We start from the raw sequence: 23,658 nt of genomic DNA, 5'->3' as shown, positions 1-23,658 counted from the left end.
CAGGGAAAAAGCGCTTCCTGTTTTTAGTCTAAGAATACCATCTAGGAAAATATGACACTGACAGGCCTAATAAAATAGTTGAGGAAGCTTTGAGCTGCCAAGACACTTCCCCAGTTGGAAGCCAGTTTTATTTAAAAAAGATGATTATGTCAAGACCAGTAGTGCCAAATAAGGACAATTAATTATGGAATTAGAGGCAAAACGGACATTACAGAGCATAACCCAATGTATTGTCTGTTAATATGCTATTGGATTTCTATGCATTGACTTTCCGCTCCAGCTCTTGCAAATATTGTAATTTGCTCTATGACTGTCTATTACTAATAAGTATATGGCAAATCTATTTGATTAACATAACATTCAACCAAGTTTTGGTGTAAAGAATTTATTTTCTGTGTAATACAAATATCTAATAAACGTATAAATGCAGCACATCATATATTCCACTAATATTCAGGATGCTGGAGTCATTCATGCAGAAATAAGGCCTGGGGGATTGCGGCAGTCTTTAGACTAAAAGCCTTCTTGTCTGGGTCAGTATGTTGAAAGGGAGACTCTTAACTGGACTGATTTATTAAGCATGGACGCTGAAGATCCAGACTGATCCAGGTTACACACTGCTACAGTTACTATAACCACAAAAGCAACTCTTATCAGATAAAACTTCAATTTTGTTTTAAGTGATCATTCTTGGTAAAAAAAAAATTTGATTGCAAAATTGCAAGCATGCTTTTTTTATCCGTCTCAGGTTTAATTTTTCCATATGTCCAAAAACTATTTCTGTTAAAGGCTACCCTCTGGAGACCCTTTGGGATCGGAGTCTCTCCTTAATGCCTGTCCTGCCAAGGGAATATCTGGTGGAGGATCACTATGGTGACCTTGCAGAGATGCAATCTAATAAAACCTTTGGTTGAAATTTGAACGGAGCCCAGAAGACAGATGTGTGACTGTTTGTAGTAGAAAATATGTACAATATTGTGGTTTTACTTTCAATCTGCCATTCATTTTCTGTCACTGGAGATTATTTTTGCTGATACATTGTTTATTATTTTACTTAAATACATTTGAATATATTAAACATTTTAAAGCAAATCAATATAATGTATAAAACATTTAACAAAGCACAAAACAAGCAATTCCTTATTGTATACTGTATAACTAAATGAGATACTGAAATTGAATAACATACTGTAAATATTTGTAATTTTATAATAAAAATAACATTATTATTATTGTTATTAAAAACAACAGTAATCATTTTAACAAATGAAAGAAAAAATATGCAGAACTGCAGGTCTCTTACTTATAAATGGACATCCTACAATGATTTAAAATAATCACATTTAGGACCTCACATTGAACTAATTATTGGTACTTTATCTGACGTACTCTCTTCTGGTTCCACCTCACTGTATTCAACAATCTCCGAATCCTCCAGGATGACACTATCTACGAAGTGCACATTTCTAATGCATGTGTTTGTTTTCTTGCAGTTGGCGTTCTTGACTGACTCATGCTCTCCAAGCATTGACTGACTGTTGTCTGTGATGCCATGAAAAGCAGATCCTCTTTTGCCAGAGGTTGTGTGGATGAAAGAAAATGTCTGTTCAGTGTGTCCCGTGTCTGTGATACAGACAGAAGATTGACTTGGGTCATTATATACACTGGAATCTTTAGGAGGTTCTGATTTTTTCTTTTTGCTCAATATGAAGTTAAGGAATCCAGTCACTAGCAGCATAACTCCTGTAAATGTATATACAGAGTTTATTGATTCATAATATTAACCACATGTTTGTTAAATGTTATTTATTTTAGAGAGTATATAATTTAGGGGTGGTTTCCCGAACAGGGATTAGTTTAAGCCAGGACTACAGGCACTAGTTAAATTAGGATATTTAAGTCATTTTTAAAAGCATAATTTATAAATAAACATTACTGATGTGCATAACACTTGCACTGATATATTTTAAGATATGTCAGAGAAAGTTGTATTCGATCAAGACAACACTAACATTTAAGTTAGTCTGGGAATAGTTTTAAAAATACTCAAAAAAATTGACCCTAGCTGTCACTGGGGCAGTACCCTTAAAAAGACCCGTATCATTTAGGGACAGATATGCATACATTTGGCAGTGCACTCTTTGGTATCAATATGTACCCATGAGGTACTCTTTATGAGCAAATGGGTACTTTTTAAAGAGTACCACCCCAGTGACAACTAGGGACTATTTTTTGACCAATATTTTTTGCTTGTGTAGTTAAACGAATCACATATTACTGCTACAGTATGTACATGTTCAGTAAGTGCTGGGTTATTTTCAACCTAGCGTTGTGTCAAAAAGGTACAAACCAAGCCCGTTGGTTTGTAATTTAACACATGCTGGGTTGTTTCAACCAAAAATGCTTAACCCATTGTTGGGTCAAGTATAAACATTTTCTGGGTTAATTTAACCCAGCGGTTGGGTTTGTCCCTTTTTGACCCAACGCTGGGTTGAAAGTAACCTTTTTAAAGTGTACATCCCAAGCACCTGGTATTACAGCATGCCATGCAAGCACTGGATGCAGGAAACACATTAAAGACATCATTGTGTAGTATAGAAACTTTTGGAAGCCCCCAACTTTGGCGATCTTCTTCCAAATAATGAAGAACTTCCATGTAGGCGGACAACTGAAATCAAGAAACCCAATGTTGTTAAAAATTATTTGCCACACATTGGGAACATTAGGAACTACAAAATGTGACTTAACACATACATTTTAACTTAAAGGGCACCTATTTCATTGCTAAAAACATTATTTTGTGTATTTGGTATAATATAATGTGTTTGTGTGGTTTATGATTAAAAGACTCATTATTTTCCACATACCGTACATTTTTGTAGCTCCAGATGTCACTCTCTTCGCTATGTGCCTGATTGGCCAGCTAATCTGTACATTGTGATTGGCCTTTATACCTCTGATGTCAGCCGGAAATGTGACGCTCCTTACTATATTTGAAAGATTCGGTCAAAATGCAATGCTGGCAGGATTTAACTTACAGGCTGAGTCTAAAGCAGGAGGAATTGTGATAATGCCGTTCTTCTCTACATCACCAATCCCAGGAAGTAAACTGTTGCCTACAATCTGTGTGTTTGTTGTAGTCCAAGGTAAGAGATTTACGTTGCAGACAATAACTCGCGTCATCATTTACTCTGGGGTATGTACCCTTTGCAACTTTAACATGAAGCCTAATACACACCAGAGGAAATGTAAAAACGTGAATTGGACCATAGGTGCCCTTTAAAATCATATTTCAAGTTATTGAAATTAAATGATTTTAAAGTTATTAAAATTAAGTTATTGATTTAAACATTCAATTTTAATGAAATTATATAATTTGGGGAAACATACGTGAAGCACATTGCCACCAGAGCATCAATAAAATATGCAACTTCAAAAAACATAATCGCCACTGAAGAAAACCTGTTGGAAATGCAAACAGAAGTAATTGTTATATTGCAGTGGTTTATTTAATTTTAATCTTAGCTAAGCGTGTTGGAATCTAGACAGTTCAACAGAACAAAGCAATACTTTATTAATCTGTTCCACTTTATGCTTTAATCCACAGTGAGCAAAACATCACATACTGTATGTAAGCTTGATGTTCCAGTCGCTTCATTGCATTCTCATGTTCATGCATGTACACAAACCCTTTATGTTTACTTCTCATGAAAACATCTCCCTGTTGGTCATGCACAACTTCTCTGGTTTGGCTGTTAGCCCAGACAGATCAGACAATCTGAGACAAAAGGCCAACTTGCTTCCATCTGTGCGTAACTCCCAGGAGAAGCTACTGTACTTCCAGCAACAGTTAGAAATTCAGCGAACGTACTTTTGCGGATGATATATAAACTGAAAATTATTCAGTTAGTTTACTTGAGGGAATCACTAAATTAATGTATTGTAATTCAACTTTTAAAATAAACTGTCTGGGTAGATTGTGGGGTTGTGAACCGTTTGCGGTTGCTAAAAAATGATTAATGATGAATAAAGTCTCAGAATTAATCTCTTTAGACGGTTTCATCGGACACACGTGAGGTGACGTGAAACGCTTCTGGTCCAAACTTTACTTCTGGTTTCAGTTTGTTTAATGGTCTGACTAGTTGCTAAACTGAACTCTTGAACAAATACCTCATCGAAAATAACAAATGTTTTGGTTTCCTAGGTAATCTACAGGTTGTTTATTTTGCTTGTTATATAAATAAACTAAGTTTAAAGTACTTTATTGTTATTTATTATTAGCAGAGTTTACAGAAAGTTACGTGTTGACCACGAAAGCCGCTTGTTTATGTTGTTACTGCTGAAATCGTCTATATAAGCTGCATAGGCAAAGTTTGGCTTTTGTGCTTGGGGGCAACTACCTGCAAACAAGGGTTCTGCAATACTTTGAAATAAGCGAGAGAGTGCAGCTTTATGGTTTTTTAAAATCATAATTGACTCTGGTCTGGGGCAGTGCCCCCCTGCACCACTCCCCAAACTCCACCTATGCAGTGACAGCAATGACCAACAGTGTGCTAAATGGTTATACTTGCAAACTTATAAAAAATGCTGTATAACCTAAACTATATTTCCTGCAAAAAAGATAAGAAAACTACAGTATATGAATAAAATACTTACAGGAGATAGATGGCTAAGCTGTGAAACTCCCCCTGTTTCAGTGTCTCTATGCCCACTGCACAAAGTACTGAAAAACACACAACAATCACTTAAACATCAATCTGTCATACTTGTTTCATTAGCACAATTTAATCAGCAGACAGGACAAAATGTAATCTGTTTATCTATTTGTTTGCTATTTTAGTATGTTATATCCAGTGACCACTAGATGTCAGATTTGCCACATGCATTGCATAGACAAATTGATCCAAGGTCAGCACTGTTGTACTTTGTAGCAAAACTAGCACACAATATTTTGTTTAGTTGGTAAAAAATTATCTGTTTATAATATTGGAGAAATCTTTCAACATCTAAAGAAACGTTTTGTCATTTTAAACACTTAAATCCAAATAAAATTGTAGAAATAATATGAAAACCAAAGAGATTCAATGCCACACTCAAAAACTCTCACAACCTAAAAAAAAAAAAATTAACACAGGGTCTATTACTGATCAATCATATAAATTCATGTAATAATATTTAAGTTTATACCAAAATATGTAAGACCATTTTCTCTTTATTGACATCAGCAATTTCCTAAGAATAGCGAGTGTAAGACAACTACATTTGTATAAAGTAGTAATACAAAACACATTTTAGAAACACACATTTCTTTATATAATCTCAGCGACAATTACTTCTATCTTAAGGGCTTTCATTTACGTCACTTTTGTAAAACAATGTCTTACAAGATGACAGCAACCATACCTGCAGAAGTCGAGATGCCAGAAACCCTGCAGGCGCATTCCACCACAGCCCACAAAGCCAAGCCCTTCATGACCAAAGTGAAGATCTTTTCCCTTACAACTTTTAATACAACAGTTAAAAAGAAAAGCAAATCAGAAGTTTAAATGTTTGTAAGAATGGCAACATAAACAATGCCACTGTAACCCTGGTTAGTAATCTCCTTGCCTGAGCTGAAGGGAGCCATGGGTCCTGACGTTTTTACCGTAGTAATCAGCCTAAAATGAAATCACAAACACTGACCACCCTTGTGGCTTGTTCTTGCCACATTCCACCTCTATTCAAGGTGAAGGGATAAAACGCAGCAGGCCTAATGAAAAACTTTATAGTTAAAGATTACCTAGGTAGGTACTGGCAAAGTGTACGAATGAGCACATACATATGCATACATAAATGTTTATGCACACAAGCCTGTTACAGAATCCTCACAGGTTATGAGCAGTGACCTTCAAGAGCAAGGATTTTATAGGTGTTGAGGGAAATAACTTTACGCCAATCAGACAATTAATCAAAGTGTCCTTGGCACGAGGTCAGATGTGTTCTTACACAAAATATGCAGAGAGTCTCAAAAGTCCGGCCGATAAGCCCTGTTCTCGACCGGATGATTAATGGCGGAGAAAGCAGGCCTGTTACACGTATATGAGTCGATTCTGACACAAGACAGATGTTAATCATTTTGGAGGAGACACACTGAACAGACACCATATCATCCAGTCTGCAGTTACCTGTGTCAAAGGTCAGACTTTTCTCAGTCATAACAGATCACAAAAGATTAAAGCCATGATGTGCCCGTCCAACTGCACGACACTGTGAGGATCTGTAAAATTAGATGTGATTGCATGTGACTACAGTAGAGCAACATTTGCTTTAGGAGTTGAACCCACATATGTGGCATTACTTTCTATTTATAAGGAACGCAGAACAAGAATTAATTTGCTTGATTCAAGGTCTATCAAGGAAACAATAAAACTTCCTCTGTCCCCATAGATTAAATATCTACTCATTCTCATTCTTCAGGAAATTGTATTTAAAATGTTCATAAAGAAAAAGAAAACACAGGGGATTATGGGAGAATTCGTAAAAGTATAACAGATGTGAATTGTACATTTTTCAGGTTTATGTGACCGGGACGTTCACATGACAAAAGTGACAAGACGACGACATCAGTTCTCAGTTAACTCAGGCCCTGAAGGAGACAACATTATATATATACACTGCAATCCAGTTTTGCTATGTTATACAACTCTGACATAAGTTGACTCCTCCTAAAACAAAACAAAAAATCTAAATCCCCCAACACTTGAACAAGACCACTTTTGTTTGCCAGATTAGCAGTAAATTATTCCAGGTATGTGCATGCATTTCCATGCTGTACTCTTGATTCAGACTGTAAGGCTTATCGACTTACTGTGTACACACTGTACATATGGCATGAACATGTTCTTCTTATCCTCCCCAAAATACAGCATTGATTCTGACTGGCGTGCATTCTGATTTCTAGTCCCTGTTCTGGGATCATTTCAATTGAATCAAGCTGCCAAACCAACGAGATGCTGTGGGATCTGCACCCTGATAAACGTGGTCATGAGATTTGAATGTCTTTGAATTTTATTTTCTACTTATAAAAAACTTTTTTCACTGTAAAAAAAACACAGCATGAAGTTTAAACAACTTCATTATGCAAGTCAATTCAATCATTTTAATGTTTTGACTTGTGATGAGTTGGTATAACTTGTTTAACCCTTTAACTGGTGCAGCCCTTTTTGAGTGGGGGGGAGTTGATGAAAAAGTGATGTACACCTTCAAATTAATATAACTCTGGCTTTATTTTGGTAGGGAAGCCTAACTTTGTTCTTGTTTTAAAGAAGATACTTTAGTGTTTTTTACGGGTGCCGGAGGTATATTTTTTATAGCAGTTTACTTTTATTTGTAACAAATAAAAATGCAATATAGTATTATTTTTAATACAAAAAAGTGAGTTTTGTGTTGGTTTGCTGCAAACTCTTGTCACAAATGAATATATTACAGTAACTGCATTATTATTACTGCTAAAAGGTTTTTAAGTATAGACCTTTCCAACAATATAGTTTGTCGTGACAGATTAACATTTACATGAAAAATATTGTAAGTAAACTTAGGTGTCCCACTCACAGTTAACTTAATTTGTTAAAGGGGACATATCATGAATATCTGACTTTTTCCATGTTTAAGTGCTATAATTGGGTCCCCAGTGCTTCTATCAACCTAGAAAATGTGAAAATGTGTAACTTAGTTTTGGCAAACCATTCTCTGCAAGCATGTGAAAAAATAAGTCATTGAAATTTGGCTCCCCCTGTGATGTCAGAAGGGGATAATACTGCCCCTTAATCTGCACTATCCAACTGCCATTTAGTGCAGAGATAAACTCATTTGCATTTTAAAGGACACACCTAAAACAGCACCTACAAAGTGGCAATTTACATGCTTTAATAAATGATAGATATGGTATTTTAAGGTAAAAGTTCACATATGTATTCTGGAGACACCAAAGATTTATTTTACATCTTAAAAAAGTTTCGTGAAATGTCCTCTTTAAGTTAAAGTAACATAAAATATTTAATATTTTGAATATATTGAATATAATATATTTTGAAATTATTATTTTTACAGTGTTGTAGTATTTCTCATTTATATGATGCTTTGGATAATTTCTGCACACCACAGGCAAGTTATGCACTTATGTGTATCAATTTAGCTTTTAGATAACAGATAACAAATAATTTAATAACACAATACTCAAATTGTTGGGGAACATTTAATCTGTGTTTATATATAACACAGACAGAACCTGATCTGTACTATTGTAGCAAATTACATTTTCATAGAAATAATAAAGGGATCAATGAACAAACTTTATTCAGACTTTTCAAATAATAAAAAACACAAGGAAAACAAATCTCATATCTCACCCAGTGTGTTGACAATTTAGACAGCAGCCTTAATTTGTTTTTTTAATGCTACTCTTAACCAAACAAAGCCGAAAAACACAACAGATAAACATCAGTGGATTGTTTTGACAACGTCATGAGAACGTTGAACTAGAAACCAAAACACAAAATCCTTAACATTTACATTTTGGATGTCTGGTTTGTATTTGTGGCTATAACACATTCTGTTCTGCCTTCAAGAACACAATAATAAATCACATTGAATGGCAATGCCCACTGTAAAGGCCTAATCCTATACGACAAAAGAAATGACCTTGTATGATGTAGGACACTTTTTGTCCAAATACATATTCACACCGAGTCAAAGGCACTCCTAGATCATACTCTTACAATATACGTGTCCATCACTTTTATGGGCCTTTAAATGATTTGTCTTATTTGTCCCAGTCCTATATAAACATGTGCTGGGTGTGAATAACTCCTCTGGGGAATGATATATGAAATTTTATGGCCTTTGAGACGCCTGATATATTGCCTCACCAAAAGAAAACATCTTATCTTTAGTGAACTACAAACATCACATATGACACAAAGCCATTTGTCTTGCAGGCACACAGATGAGACTTTTCCAATATACGGATGGGATAAAAACAAACTTGACCATCTGAAATGACACATTTTTCAAAAGATAATTACACTAAGCGTATATAAGACAATGCTGAGAAACCTCCAAAACCACTGTTGAAATAACAAAGAGGTCAGGACAGTCTGGGCATTGCATAAATTATAATTTTCTAGAAAGTAAGTTCAAATGTGATATTTATTTAAGGGGTGATTCACACTGTCCAAAAGATTTTTGTTTCAAGTAAGCACAAAACATATTGTTCAATCAGTGTTCCTCGTCTTCCTTTCATTACCAATTGTATAATGAGATTTCTTGCATGGATCTGTTATTCATCACGGCCCGCTGGGGTATATTTAATCTTGATTACAATGGCAATTTTATCTTGCTCCATAAACATTTCACGAGAGGATTCTTGGTCGGCATCGCTTTATTCTGCATGCAGAACCTTTCTTGCAACGCAAAGTCGTTTTCGAGAAGGTTATGGTTCTTTATATAAATAAATCTCAAGATGACTGATCACTGGCATACATGTTGGCTTCTCACTTAAACAAGTTTCATATTTGACCTAGAAACAATCCCGGCTGCAGAGTAAAACAGACCCAACAAATCATGAACATAAGTGGATGAGGTACATTCTAAAAATGCTTAAAGGGGACAAAACCAAGTATGGGGTTAAATTTACTCAATAATCTCCATATCTGGCCCTACAGTACAATGCATTTAAATTATGGGTTAGTTTGTACATACACAGAGACATCTAATATTCTCAACAACAAGTAATAAGAGTGAAAGAACCTTAGCCTAATGCCTTATTAAAGTGATTAGTAAAGCATTCCTTATAAATTAATTACATCATCTGTTTGACAAACATAAATCTATTGCCACCATGTGGCAGAAGGATAAATTTAACTTTTTAAAAGGATGTGGTGGGGTCAGAAAGTCTTTCTCTGGAGAACCATTTCCTTATAAAGAACCATTTTTTCCCAGTGTGTCGTGTTTAGTTTTCTAAATATTCAGAGATTTAAAAAGATCAACTTTTAAAGAAAAAATAGTTCTTTGTGAAAATCCTAAAAGGTTCTCATAGAATCAGTTTGTAAACAGTGAGAATGCATAATGAATGACTTTGGTAATCCACCTTTACATATTTTTTATCGCTGATGTAAAACAGTCAGAAATAAAGTAAAAACTGTACCTTTTTTGTCACTGGAATGGTATCCTAATGTTTAGTTTTGTACCTTTACAGGTATACAAAGCATAATGCAATTCCTTTAAAAGTAAAGTTAAATGCTTTGTACTGTACACCTAACCTTTAACTCGGGGGTTAGTTTTAACACAGACTGTTCACATTGTCGCACAAGGTTGAGCATTTAGTTTTTCCGGTATTTTTTTCACGCTGCCAAAAGATGATCTCCCGCATATTATTGGAAATGTATAATGTTTTTCCAGAGAGTTATTGATCAACGAGTGTTTTGGTGGCATGTAAGTACGTTTTTCATCATGTGTTATTAATCAGTGTCTTGTTGACTAAAACATAGCATCGTTTTGAAATATGTCTGCAGCTCTTAGCAACTTTTTTGGTGGGCTTGAATATATTTTGACCCAGCGGGGTTAATTGTAACGCTGTGTTACAACTAACCCCTCAGCACTTACGATATCAAAACAGCTAACGTTAACATAATTATTGCCGTTGTTTTAAATAGTCTACACATGAATGATTGCTGGCTGCCAACAAAATAAACGTGCCTGTACTATCAAAAATTGTGTGTCAAATGTATTTTTGTTCATATCTTTAATATTGATTGAATAAGATCACGTCAAAGATTGAAATCATGAAATAAATGGCTAAAATCAGACTTTGATGCTCATTATCTCAGAATTTGATTTTGAAACTGTAGTATTGTTTTTACAGACTGGGTCACATATAAAAAAATTGTCATACTGTAACTGTGCTGCCTTTTCTTACATATTTAGACATTTGTATCCATTTATAATTTAACTATTGTTAGAAAAGGGCTGAATGAATGAATACAGTGTAGATAGCTGTCAATTATAGACAGATATATAAACAATATCCACTTCAAGTATATAGACAAAATAGTATTGAAATATTTGCCTTCAAACTTAATTTTTAGCAAGTGTTACAACTAACCCCCTGCCTGTTACAATTAACCCCACCTATATGGGGTAAGTTGTAACATTTGCACTTCTGTCACGTTAGGTGTAATTGTCCAATAATGGTAAGTACTAGAAACAAACTTTATTTAAACTTTATAAACTTTATAAACAAACTCAAATATTTTTTGAATGATTGAGCCAAAACCAAAAAGCGTTAAGTTGTGCCCCGCTCTCCCCTAATAAAAGTGAAAAAACTAAGCCTCATGCCTTATTAAAGTGATTAGTAAAGCATTCCTTATAATTACATCATCTGTAATGAATCTCAAAAATGAATCTATTGCCACCATGTGGCAGAAGGGTAAATTTAATTTTTAAAAAGATGTGGTGGGGTCATAAAGTCTTTCTTTGCAGAACCATTTCCTTATAAAGAACCATTTTTCCCATTGTTTAGTGGTCTAAATATTCAGAGATTTAAAATGTTCACGAGTACAAAGATACATTTTTAAAGGAAAAAATTGTTATTTAAAGGTTCTCATAGCATCGTGTTGTAAACAGTGAGAATGCATAATGAATTACTTTGGCAATTTATCCTTATTTCCACTGGAGTGGTATCCTAAAGTTTAGTTTTGTACCTTTACAGGTATTCAAAGCATAAAGCAATTCCTTTAAGAGTACAGTTAAATGCTTTGTAACCCTTACCTTTAACTGGTACAAAATAGGTCCTTAAAAGGACACAAAACTATATAATATAATATTATACCCAAAAAGGTACAACATTTTAATGCGTTATAAAAAAACGTTGAGGGTTGTGATAGAAAATGTTTTGTGCTTTTTTCTGAAAGTGTAGTTTCAGACTTTTGGACCCTACTGTATTAAAGCTTTGTACTCCATTGTGTTACTGATGTAGCATGATTTAATTATCAATTAAATGAATAGGATTTGCTGACCTTTGCCTTCAGATGGTGGATGATAAATGAGGTCAGAGGGGTGATAGGATTGGTCGATGACAGGCAGAGCCGGCCCTAGACCTTTGGGGGCCCTAAGCAAAATTTAGTCGGGGCCCTTTTGACCATTTTAAGTAAGGCCTAAAGAAAAGCAATGACTACCTTATGACTATACTGCACATATTATATCTAATATGTTATTTTTTTTAAGTATTTCGTTCTTATGTGGCAACATGTAGCCTACAGAATGACAATAAAAGACCTTGGGGTGGTCCCGGACAGGGAATATCTTAAGACAGGACTCGGCCTTAGTTTAATTAGAAAACATAACACATTTTAACAAAAATGCCTTACTAAAAAACATTATTTGTGTGGATTTTGAGGCAAAACAAAGGGAACTGGTGTATTTTAAGATATGTCAGTGCAAGCTTTTTTCAGTTTGGACAGCTCTTAGCCTACTTTTATTTTAGTCTAGGACTAGTTTAATTCCTTTCAGGGAAACTGCCCCCTTGAGTTCTTGATTTGAGTTCCATGTTTGATGTCTAACAGGAAAAATATGATACCACTGACTGAACTGAATGGCAGTGCAGTGCAACAAACACACACTGATGAACTTGCTGAATAAAAAGACTGATAAAGTGATTTTCACTGACCATCAAAGAAACATTTTTAATTGACACCAGAGTTTAAGAGGCACAAACAACAGCCTATATATAATTCAAATGAAATAGATTAAATAGAATAACATTTAAATAAAATATAATATAAAATAATAAATACAACACTTAAATGTTTAAATTTTTCAAATAAACTTCATTAACAATACTATCTAAAACCCAACAAACAAGGTTAATAGTACCTAACATTCGCCTCACTATATATTATCCCTTACGTAAATAGCATAACAAAAGTTAATAGGCTTGTTTGAGATGAGCAAAATCTGACACAAACATAGGTTTGTGGATAATAACAATTCACTTGCAAATAATATTAATAAGTGAAGATTAAGTAAGGGATAATGTAGAGGCAGCCGGTAGTTATCGGGAAATAAGCCCCGACAGTGTGATCAGGACCCGACGCGAAGCGGAGGGTCTTGAATCACACTGAAGGGGCTTATTTCCCGATAACTACCGGCTGACTCTACATTATCCCGCTTATTACACGGCTACTTGTCACATAAGAAAAAAAACTGGACATGAATATGAATTTGAAACATTTTATTGGCATATTTGTTTTAAATTAACATTTTTATCCTTCCGCGAAACTTTGCACAGATGCATAAAATGATCGTAATACCTTATTAAGATCCTCTGCTTCATACTTGTCTGTCTCCATTTTTTTCTCTTTTAGCCAGTCTTTGAGAAGTTTTAATGCCCATTCTGTATTTTTTTGTGTGTTGGCTTCGTAGCTGTCATGCTCTATTTTGTCAAGTTCAGTCTCAGTAAGCTCTCTGTGTTTTGTCGTGGTTGTCCAGTGTTTGTCACAAGATGGCGCCAAACAGACAGTAATCTTTATTGATCTTTATTGGCGCGGAGCGATCTTACTCGTAAAAGTAGTCCGGCTATGCGTTATTATTTTGGAGCGGTTATTATTCGAAAAGAACGAACCTGCAAATGTCTCAACTGACCAATCAGAATCAAGCATTCCAGAGAGCCGTGTAATAACAATTAACATTGCATTCATAACATTAATCTAACAAAGCTGGCTACTGTATGTCATATGCATTGCTATAGTTTAAATATTAAAGACTGAACAGTGACATTATACACTTTTGCAAAGGCTAGCAGGTGGTTTAAAATCAGTGCGCTGTCTGGACATGTACCACGCATATGCGCATGAGTTTGTTTACTCTTACACATAAAACACTTTAAATTCAGACGTTTAACAATATAATTACACTAATGACATAAATATGTAGAAATGACTATGGCATACGTGAAATATAAGCGTAACAGAATTAATTTACCACGTTAAACCGTTTAAATATTAATTATTAAGCTTAATAAACCAATTCACGTTATGATGGCAAATATAAGAAAGAGAAGTCAAACAGAACACAGGTTTGGTCATTACCGAAGTCAAATAAGATCCACTTACTTCGCATTTACGCACAAACACACATAACATTAAAGAAATTGTCCTTAAAGCAACAGCAAAAGTTCGCGTCTGTATCAGGGATCCGGCCCAACTCAACTTTGCGTTCTGTGGGCGGGATGCTCGCCTGCACATAGTCGCGGGCACTGATTGGCTGCTGCGCTGGATGCTGTGTGTCAATCAATCTCGGCAAGAAAGAGATCTTATTAGCGAACTTTCATAATAACTATAATAACAAGTAACAGCCTTTTTAACATTGCCATAATAATAAATAATGAATATTTATATTTATTTTATGTTACTTTTGATGAATGATTTCATTTTTTTCAACTCAGTCACTAGCTGAGTGACTTAAGGGGGCCCTCTGCTGGCCACGAGGCCCTTTGCAATTGCAAGTGTCGTTTAGTGGCTGGGCCGGCTCTGATGACAGGCTCTGTGGAGGAGCATCAGGAGAGTCTGCGTAGCTTTATGCTGCAGGCAGCTGCATTGACCTAGATCCACCATGCCAAATAGTCTTGAAATACTTATTACTGTGATCTCAGACACAACTACTACACAATTATAATGAGATGGAAGAGATCAGAACAGATCCTGGATTTATATCAACTCTGCCATTTCCCCAAAAACAGGATTACTGAGTAAACTATCCATGAGTCCCTCTGCGTACAGTAAGATTCAGATAAGTTAGTTCAAAAAAGAAAGCAAAAGAAAATCTGAAATACAAGTCATAGTTCATATGCTATTGCGCAAATCTTGAAATAAAAAATATCCATAAAAATGATGTGAACAATGAACATTAAAAACATCTGTTGTACAAAACAAATGCAACAAAACATAACGCATCTTGCTAGTATGAATATGATTAACATCTGATTTTATGTATGTAACAACAAGGTAATACATCACCTAACTAACCTGTCTGATAGTCAGATGGCATTCTCAAAGTGGATCGAAAGCTTGTCTTTCCGCATGCTCAAATCCCTGATCAGCAGCTTTACAGAGTTACTCACCTGAGTCTCTCTCATTATTTCTGATTGCTCGACTCTTTGTTCCACCGCCATAAAAGTCTGTGAGTGACGATAGAGCCTGACAGCCATGGTGTTTTTATGGGGCACCACTGGATTAGAAAAAGCCACAAGTGCCCGCAATGGTGATGTGTGTGTCCTGTAAAAAAAAAAATGCATCGGACTAATACCCCACAGCTTGGATCTATCAAATCACCAAATAATAAACTGAGGTGTTTTTTCCAGCCGTTTAGACATTGCATTGTTCCGTACTGTGTGAAAGTCTGTTAAGGATCAGAACTGTCACATTGAATAAAAATTTAAGGATTTTAAAAAGCATTTTTCATGCAGAACAGTTCCAGACTTGAGAATACAGGAAAGCCAGATGCAGCACTTACTGTAGATTACCGGTCTGACTTTTCAGGATTTAAAGAAAAACGTGATAATTCAGAGCTAAATAGAAGATGATTTTTAAAGCATTAACCACAAATAAAAAAACACAGCGCTTACTTCTAAACTCACTTTACTCCATTTTTAAGGAGTGTACCGTATCTCCTTCTCAAGGTCTCTGTAAGGTTGAAATGAAGGAAGCCAGAGGAATTTTTCATTTTAAGATCTGAAGCAACAGTTAAAACATTCCATGTCCGTAATAACCTCACTGATTTTGCAAAAAGAAGGAAATCATTAAAGCTATTGTGCACGATGGCAAGCGCATCAACATATCAGTCGAGACATCTGCTGTTCTGACAAAAGAAATAACTTGAAAAAAAGCACATAACAAAATGCACTTATGGTTGCAGGACCAAAACAGTTGTGAATGCACTTCAATGCATAATAAAGGTCACGTTCTTCCTGATCCCATTTTTCAAACTTTAGTTTAGTTTAGATCATAAATAATACCTGTAAAATGATAAAGCTCAAAGTGCACTGCCAGGCGATATATTTTCTTTAACAGAATTCCCCATTTAAAGCATAGAGTGAACGGCCGGTTTGGACTATACAGCCCTCTACTTCCTGGTTGAATGACGTGAATATTGGAGTTTTTGATTAACTCCGCCCACAGGAATACGTCAGTCGTCAGCTTTGGTTCAAACGGCTCTGCTAAGCTAAGCTGCTGTCTAATCACAACACACTAACCAAACTACACAATCAGAACTCGTTACGTATTTCTGAGGGAGGGACTTCATAGAACAAGGAAGACATCAGCCTGTTTTAGCACAGTGGAAACAGCGCTAAACAGATAAGTAAATTGTGTGAAAAATACAGTTTTTTACACGTGAAACATGAACACATATTATATTGCGCACTGTAAACACAATAAAAGCTTCAAAAACACAGGAAGAACGGGACCTTTAACAAACTAGACATTGGCCGGTATGAGATTTTGGCAGTATGATAACCTTAAGCAAAAACATCACGGTTTAACTGTGTTGCGGTATTGCCATTGCAACACAAAAATGTGTTCTTTTTAAATGTCTGCGTTAACAAACAACAACTTTCAACTGGACACAATACGTTAAATTTTTAAGCAACGTACAACATGTTTGTAAGGTAAAAATAATGCCTTTAAATTATAATATTTAAAAAAATGTTTGCAAAATATACTGAATGTAAACATCAAATTAATTATATGACTTAATGATTTAATTCATTTTGTGTAAACACAGCTCATCATCACCTTCACTGTAAAAAATACTTTGCAGCCTTAAATTTTTTTGTTGAATCAACTCGGTTTTACAAGTCATTTCAACTTACTATTATTTATCTTGACTAGAGATGAGTTGTTATAACTACAGGTGAGTTGTTATAACTTATAAAATTATGTTGACTTTTCTCAACTATATTTTATAAGTTGTGACAACTCATCTCTGTTGACTTGTAAATCTATGTTGATTTAACAAAACATGTTGAAACAGAATCACAGAAAAATTTTGTGGTTTTGAAACCTTGAAACCAGTAACCGGCCCATGCATAATAAACATTATTGGTGTGCATCTTAAAACAAAACTGGCACTAATGGCACTAATATTTTAAGATTTTTTTGTTAGGACAGCTAAAATATGCGTTTCAATAGAACTAGACTTAAGCCCTGTTTAAAAAACTACCCAAGTGTGTACACTGACAAAAATGATTCATTCAATTTATTACATTTTTTTAAGGTAAGTGTTTATCCGAAAGCAATCAATTTATTTAAGCTACATTTAAACAAAAAAATTTGAAAAACAAAACAGAACAAAAAACTTTTGTTTAAATGTAGCTTAAATAAATTGATTGCAACCACTTATTTTTTTCAGTGTATAGTGTAATATGTACTAAGAAAACAGTTTTGTGAGCAATCTCAAAACATATATGCCCTATCATTCTCAAAATGAAAACTAAATTAAACCCCACTATATAGTTTTTGTCCAAAAGTGTTACCATATACCATCAAACTTGATCACTTGAGCACTGATATAGTTTTTCCTCACCCTTCACATTGTGGAAGTCATTTATATATGTCTGTGTCTAAAAAAAACACCTTCTTTAGGAATAGCATCAATCTCTCCAAAAAGGAAGTGGAGGGGAGATTCCAGCCGTGAGGTGAACTAATAGATTTTAAAATAGCCCATAGATCTTCTCTCTCACTGTGGTCGTTTTTCAGGTTTCTCTTAAAAACTCCACAAGTTTCTTTTGTGGACTGCAATATTTCACTGGGAGCTGCAGTGAAATAAATCATCCATCAAAATAAAAAGTGAGTATACAGTATACATAATGAATTCATTACGGAAAGGCAATCGCTTTACAATTTAAATAAGGTAAAGCAGCCATTTGGTTTACGATGGAGGAGATGTCATAGAGTATAATACTTTACATAATTCAGATATACTCCTTGTAACCCCAAGAAACATTTCCTTGCAGGTGTTTGTAAAGAGACGAAACATGAACTCATGTCACTGAACGAGAAGAACTATTAAAAATGACTATTGTATTCAATGAATAATGATTGCTAGAGTTTCATTAAATCACTGCAGTAAATCTTACTTTGCTTGCACAAAATACCACAGATTTCATATAAAGGACCAATATATCAATATCTCTCATTATACGCTGTTATTCTAACCCTGGTCTCTACGTGTTTTAAAATCCATACTGGCATTATGTAGTGCAGAACTGTTGTAAAACATGACTAAATTGGAACATGTTTGGACTAAGGAGCGTGCACTGAATCCCATCAGACTGAAGCACTTTATCAAGGGTATTTTAAAGAGATGTTGTATGTTTATTCTCTTATACACCTCGTTTTGCAGCAGTCACATTACAGATAGTGGTGATGAATGACTCAATTAGGTATGGGTGGACTTCTGGAGGACTGGGTTAAGAGAGAGAGTCATGGAAAAGTGAAAAGACCGTAATGAGCCAGGCTTCTGTCATTGGACTCCATCGTCAGTGAGATTAATGAGTTTAAATGAACAGCTTTTAGTGTGAAAGAGCTTAATACAGCCTAACAGTTTAATCGCCGGCTATCAGACAAAACAACCGTTTCCGCAAACAAACTCAATGGTGAATTTATTATCCACAATTGAAACATGGATGTCGTCTTAAAGGGATAGTTCGGCCAAAAACGATATTAAACCCATGATTTACTCACCCCCAAGCTGTCCGAGTTGCATATGTCCATCGTTTTTCAGACAAACACATTTTCGGATATTTTAGAAAATATTTTAGATCTTTCAGTTGATTAAATGTAATGTTACGGGGTCCAGCAATAGTCCACGACCTTCAAGTCCAAAAAAGTGCGTCCATCCTTCACAAATTAAATCCAAACGGCTCCAGGATGATAAACAAAGGTCTTCTGTGGGTAATCCGTGCTGTGTTGTTGTAGAAATATCCATATTTAAAATGTTATTAACGTTATAAACTACCTTCCGGTAGCGCCGCCATTTTGGAGTGATGCGCATTCAGGATGAGAGCTTACGCAGCGTACGGAGGTTTCTCTGCTGCTGCTCTGTGCCCCCGCCCTCCGAATTTGTCATACGTCACTAAGAAAAGTGCGTACACTACGCTAATACTCTCTCCTGAGTCTAAGATGGCGGCGCTACCGGAAGGTAGTTTATAACGTTAATAACATTTTAAATATGGATATTTCTACAACAACACCGCACGGATTACCCACAGAAGACCTTTGTTTATCATCCTGGAGCCGTTTGGATTTAATTTGTGAAGGATGGACGCACTTTTTTGGACTTGAAGGTCGTGGACTATTGCTGGACCCCGTAACATTACATTTAATCAACTGAAAGATCTAAAATATTTTCTAAAATATCCGAAAATGTGTTTGTCTGAAAAACGATTGACATATGCAACTCGGACAGCTTGGGGGTGAGTAAATCATGGGTTTAATATCGTTTTTGGCCGAACTATCCCTTTAATAGACTCTGTATATGTTTTTAAACATTAATAAGAAGAACTGCCCTAATCGCTTAACAAGCAAGAGAAAATGGCTTGTTCATCCGAAAACTACACTGCCCTCTTTTGGAAACTTTAAGGATGTTCATGTCTCCAGAGAAAAGCATCTTATATATATATATAAATAGCATCATTACCGTCCACACTGTAATGTATTACCAGGTCAACACAAAACTGATTAAGGCCCATGTGTATAACACCTCATGATCTATAATTTAACTGTCGGGCTGCCAAACGCCTGTCATGATAATTACAGTTGCAATCTGCAATCATGTAATTGCCTGTTGCACCAGTATTACATCTCTATGTCCCCAAACACCCATCATAATGCAAAGCACTCTGTTCATTTGAAGCAAAACACTCTTTGTAACCCATGTGACCTTGTAGTGCTATGCCAGTTAAACCTGAATGCAAGGAACCTCTCAGCCTATTTCTAGCCAGATTGTTTGGCTTTAGGATGTGGATTTTATGGATCACGTATGAGCCAGACTGGAGCCGGCCAAAGTCAGCAGCAGCAGCTGGCAGCCTCCAGCATAGTTGCTCTGCCGGTGTGACCATCTTTAGAGACTTCACGTTGCTGAATGGAGCTCAGAGCATTCTGTCACGGCTCAGCAGACTGTTTGGGCCAATTAATCAGGATTTGAAAGGTTATTCAGCGGTCTGTCTAATTTACACTGCTTTACCTAACCAATGTTCGAAAGCCTTTGCTTCCTGTAAGCCCAGTGTGACTGTGTTTAGACATGTTGTATCGGCTTTTTAAAAGGTGGCATTAAGCTCCTAAAAAGTGGCAATGTGTATGATTTGGACAAGAGGTAATGTTAAACAGCATATGTCGAAAAAAAAATTTATAAAACAAAAAATATATATAAATTGGTTTTAAAACCACTTTGAAAATTTATGTCAGGGATAAAAACCTGAGATTTGTGCAAGACTTTGGCATCAGGCCACAAATCATTTCACAACACTCAAGTTCAATTTTGTCAGCCTTTGACATCTACAGAATCTTCTTGTTACACAAAAAGTTTTTTGTAGAGAAAAAGTGTTTTATAGACAACAAATAAGGTAGTAAGGGTTCTTTTAGGAACCTTCGACTTAGGGCGCACTCACATTACTTAAAGGAATATTCAATTTTCTTAAAAGAAAAATCGTCTCGGTTACGTATGTAACCCTCGTTCCCTGAAGGAGGGAACGGAGACGTCACGTCGTGACCGACGAATTGGGAACTCGCTTAGAGAGACCAATCTGCTTCGAATACTACTAAAACGCCAATGAACTTGGCATTGAGATATTTGCATAATGCTGGCGCCGCCCCGCCAGGTGCGTATATAAGCCACAGGTGCAAATATGGAAATTAGCTTCATTTCGCTGAGAAAGCCGGAAAGTGTGACCGGCCGATAAACAGCAGGGAGCAGCCCTGTGGCGACGGGACGTGACGTCTCCGTTCCCTCCTTCAGGGAACGAGGGTTACATACGTAACCGAGACGTTCCCTTTCAGTCGGTCACTACGACGTCACGTCGTGACCGACGAATTGGGAATCCCTACCAAAACGCCACTGAGGGCTGACCTCTTCCAGTGTCTGCGTAAAGCCCTCCGGTTCCACTTAAGGATAAGGAGAATTAGGTTTTAAGGCAGAAGGCCGGGCACTAGATGTTCCTTTAACCCCACAGTAGTGCTAGCGACTGGGAAGCGCCCTATCTGAGCGGTATAGGGACGCTGCGGAAGCCACCGCCCCGTTAAGGGCTATTGGTGGGCGAAAGTCAACCGTAGTTGAGGTATAAATGACAGCCGTGGCTGTGTAAGCAAAGCAGTGCTCTGCTGAGGGAAACGTGGGCTAGTAGGATTAACCCCACGGAAAATACTCACAAAGGAACCCGGTGGGACGCAATGTGGATGCCCGAGCCAAACACAGGTTCGCGAGGATGCAGCTAGTGAGAGGCTGGCAGCGGATGCTCCGCAACATCAGGCTGCCAAGGCAGCGGAGGAAGGCAAAACAATTTATTACGCGTTTTTGCCTCGAAGGCCTTCCATACTGAGCTCAGTTTGGAGCAGCAGTCGGAGGCTGCAAGCCGACCTGCGAGCCTGTTCTCTGTGCTTCCCCTAACGAGGAAAGAACACGAGAGGAGACAGGCTCGACACGAACACTGTAAAATCTAGTGAATGTATTAGGTGTCGCCCAACCAGCAGCTCTGCAGATGTCTGTTAGCGAGGAACCACGAGCGAATGCCCAAAATGAGGCAACACTTCTAGTAGAGTGAGCTCTCAAATTAAATGGACAAGGAATGCCCTGCAGATTATAAGCAAGGGCGATAGTATCAACTATCCAATGAGACATCCTCTGCTTAGTGACAGCTTTCCCTCTCTGCTGACCACCATAACAAACAAAGAGCTGATCTGAGGTCCTAAGGCTTTGTGTGCGATCCACGTAGATGCGTAACGCTACGGGGCATAATAAAGCCATGGTTGGGTCTGCCCTCCTCCGGGGGGCAGCGCTTGCAAGCTCACCACCTTATCTCTGAAGGGAGTGGTGGGAACTTTGGGCACGTAGCCTGGTCTGAGTCTCAGTGAGACAGCAGGACCAAACTGAAGGCACGAATCGTCAACAGAGAATGCATGTAAATTCCTTACTCTCTTCACGGAGACCAATGCTAGCAGGGTCAGAGTTTTCATTGACAAAAACTTCAGACTCGCAGACTGCAAAGGCTCGAACGCGGAACCTGTAGTAGGGCTTCAGCACCATGGACAGGTCTCAGGAGGAATAGAGGGAGGGCGCGAGGGGTTTAGCCTGCGAGCGCCTCTTAAAATCTAATAACCAAATCATGCTGCCAACTGATCTGCCGTTAATAAGCGAGTGATGAGCAGAAATAGCGGCGATATCAACTTTAATGGTGGAGGGTGACAGCCTACCATCTAACCTATGTTGAGGATATATAAAAGCACAATGTTAAGCATTCTCTGGGGTCCTCGCGTTGCGAAGAGCACAAGGTGACGAAAAGGGGTTTCATTTAAGCGCGTAAGCCCGTCATGTGGACGGTGCTCGTACCGCGTCGATGGTGTTAGATACCGCTAGCGATAAATCACCTAAACCTTGCGCGCACTCAACGACCATACATGGAGATCCCACAGGTCGGGGCGCGGGTGCCATAATGTGCCCCTTCCTAAAGAAAGAAAGTCCTTCCTAGGGGAATTCGCCAGGGAGGGGCTGTCGCGAGGAGCGTTAACTCTGAAAACCAATTCCTGGTCGTCCAGTATGGGGCGACTAACGAAAGGCTCTCCTCGTCCTGCCTGACTTTGCACAGTGTCTGTGCAATTAAGCTCACTGGAGTGAATGCGTATTTTCGCGTCCCCCGCGGCCAGCTGTGTGCCAACGCATCCACGCCGAGGCTGCCCTCGGTTAGTGAATAAAAACCGGCGACAGTGGGTATCGTCTGGCGACGCAAACAGATATATCTGCGCACGACCAAACTTCTTCCAAATTAGCTGGACCGTCTGGGGGTGGAGTCGCCATTCACCGGGGCGCGCAGCTCGGGAAAGCGCGTCTGCCGCTGTATTGAGCGAACCCGGGATGTAAATGGCACGAAGGGACCTCAGATGCTTCTGACTCCAAAGGAGGAGATGACGAGCGAGATGCGACAGGTGACGAGAGCGCAAAAACCGCCTTAACGGTAAATAACGCAACAGTCGCAATGTTGTCGGTGTCGGCTAATACATCCTTCCCTCGCATCTCCATAGCGGAGCGTACAAGTCCCAGATATACAGCGCACCGCTCGCGGCAGTTGGGGTGCTATGCACACCCCTGAGACTGCAAGCCCGTCATACGTGGCTGCTCATCCCGTGCTGGGGGCATTGTATGTGCTACAGAATGCCAGGAGACCCGACTCAGGGGCATATCTTGCTATCAGAAATGCTGGGTCTGCCACGGGGTAAAATTGAAATGACACGCAGGTGTAATGGTTACACAGTGTATGCCGTTGCGCCACGCTCTCCTCGAGACTCGATCGTAAAACCAATGCTGAAGCGGTCTCATATGAAGCAGCTCGAGCAGTGTCACAGCCGCAGCATGCTG

The 23,658-nt window shown here is 37.5% G+C and overlaps 1 protein-coding gene and 1 long non-coding RNA gene across 2 annotated transcripts in view; both read right to left on the bottom strand.

The window, feature by feature from the left end:
• Nucleotides 1–381: 381 nt before the first annotated feature.
• On the bottom strand, nt 382–12,112 carry tmem72 (transmembrane protein 72). The gene is made up of 6 exons (XM_065296561.2): nt 12,054–12,112; nt 5,404–5,502; nt 4,657–4,723; nt 3,391–3,462; nt 2,529–2,668; nt 382–1,743 (listed from the first exon to the last, which is right to left on the bottom strand). Exons 2-6 carry the CDS (start codon nt 5,471–5,473, stop codon nt 1,352–1,354), a joined length of 741 nt encoding a protein of 246 aa, XP_065152633.1. The 5' UTR covers nt 5,474–5,502; nt 12,054–12,112; the 3' UTR covers nt 382–1,351.
• A 3,062-nt stretch (nt 12,113–15,174) lies between these two features.
• LOC135786936 (uncharacterized) overlaps nt 15,175–23,658 on the bottom strand; it is a 40,640-nt gene continuing 32,156 nt past the window's right edge. The window contains exon 4 of the long non-coding RNA XR_010547016.1: nt 15,175–15,308. This is a non-coding gene — a long non-coding RNA (uncharacterized lncRNA). The remainder of the gene's footprint in view (nt 15,309–23,658) is intronic.

Source organism: Paramisgurnus dabryanus, chromosome 20 (assembly GCF_030506205.2).
Source record: "Paramisgurnus dabryanus chromosome 20, PD_genome_1.1, whole genome shotgun sequence".
NCBI lineage: Eukaryota > Metazoa > Chordata > Actinopteri > Cypriniformes > Cobitidae > Paramisgurnus > Paramisgurnus dabryanus.
The sequence above is the reverse complement of the archived record's forward strand: the minus strand, read 5'-3'. Positions and strand labels throughout refer to the sequence as shown.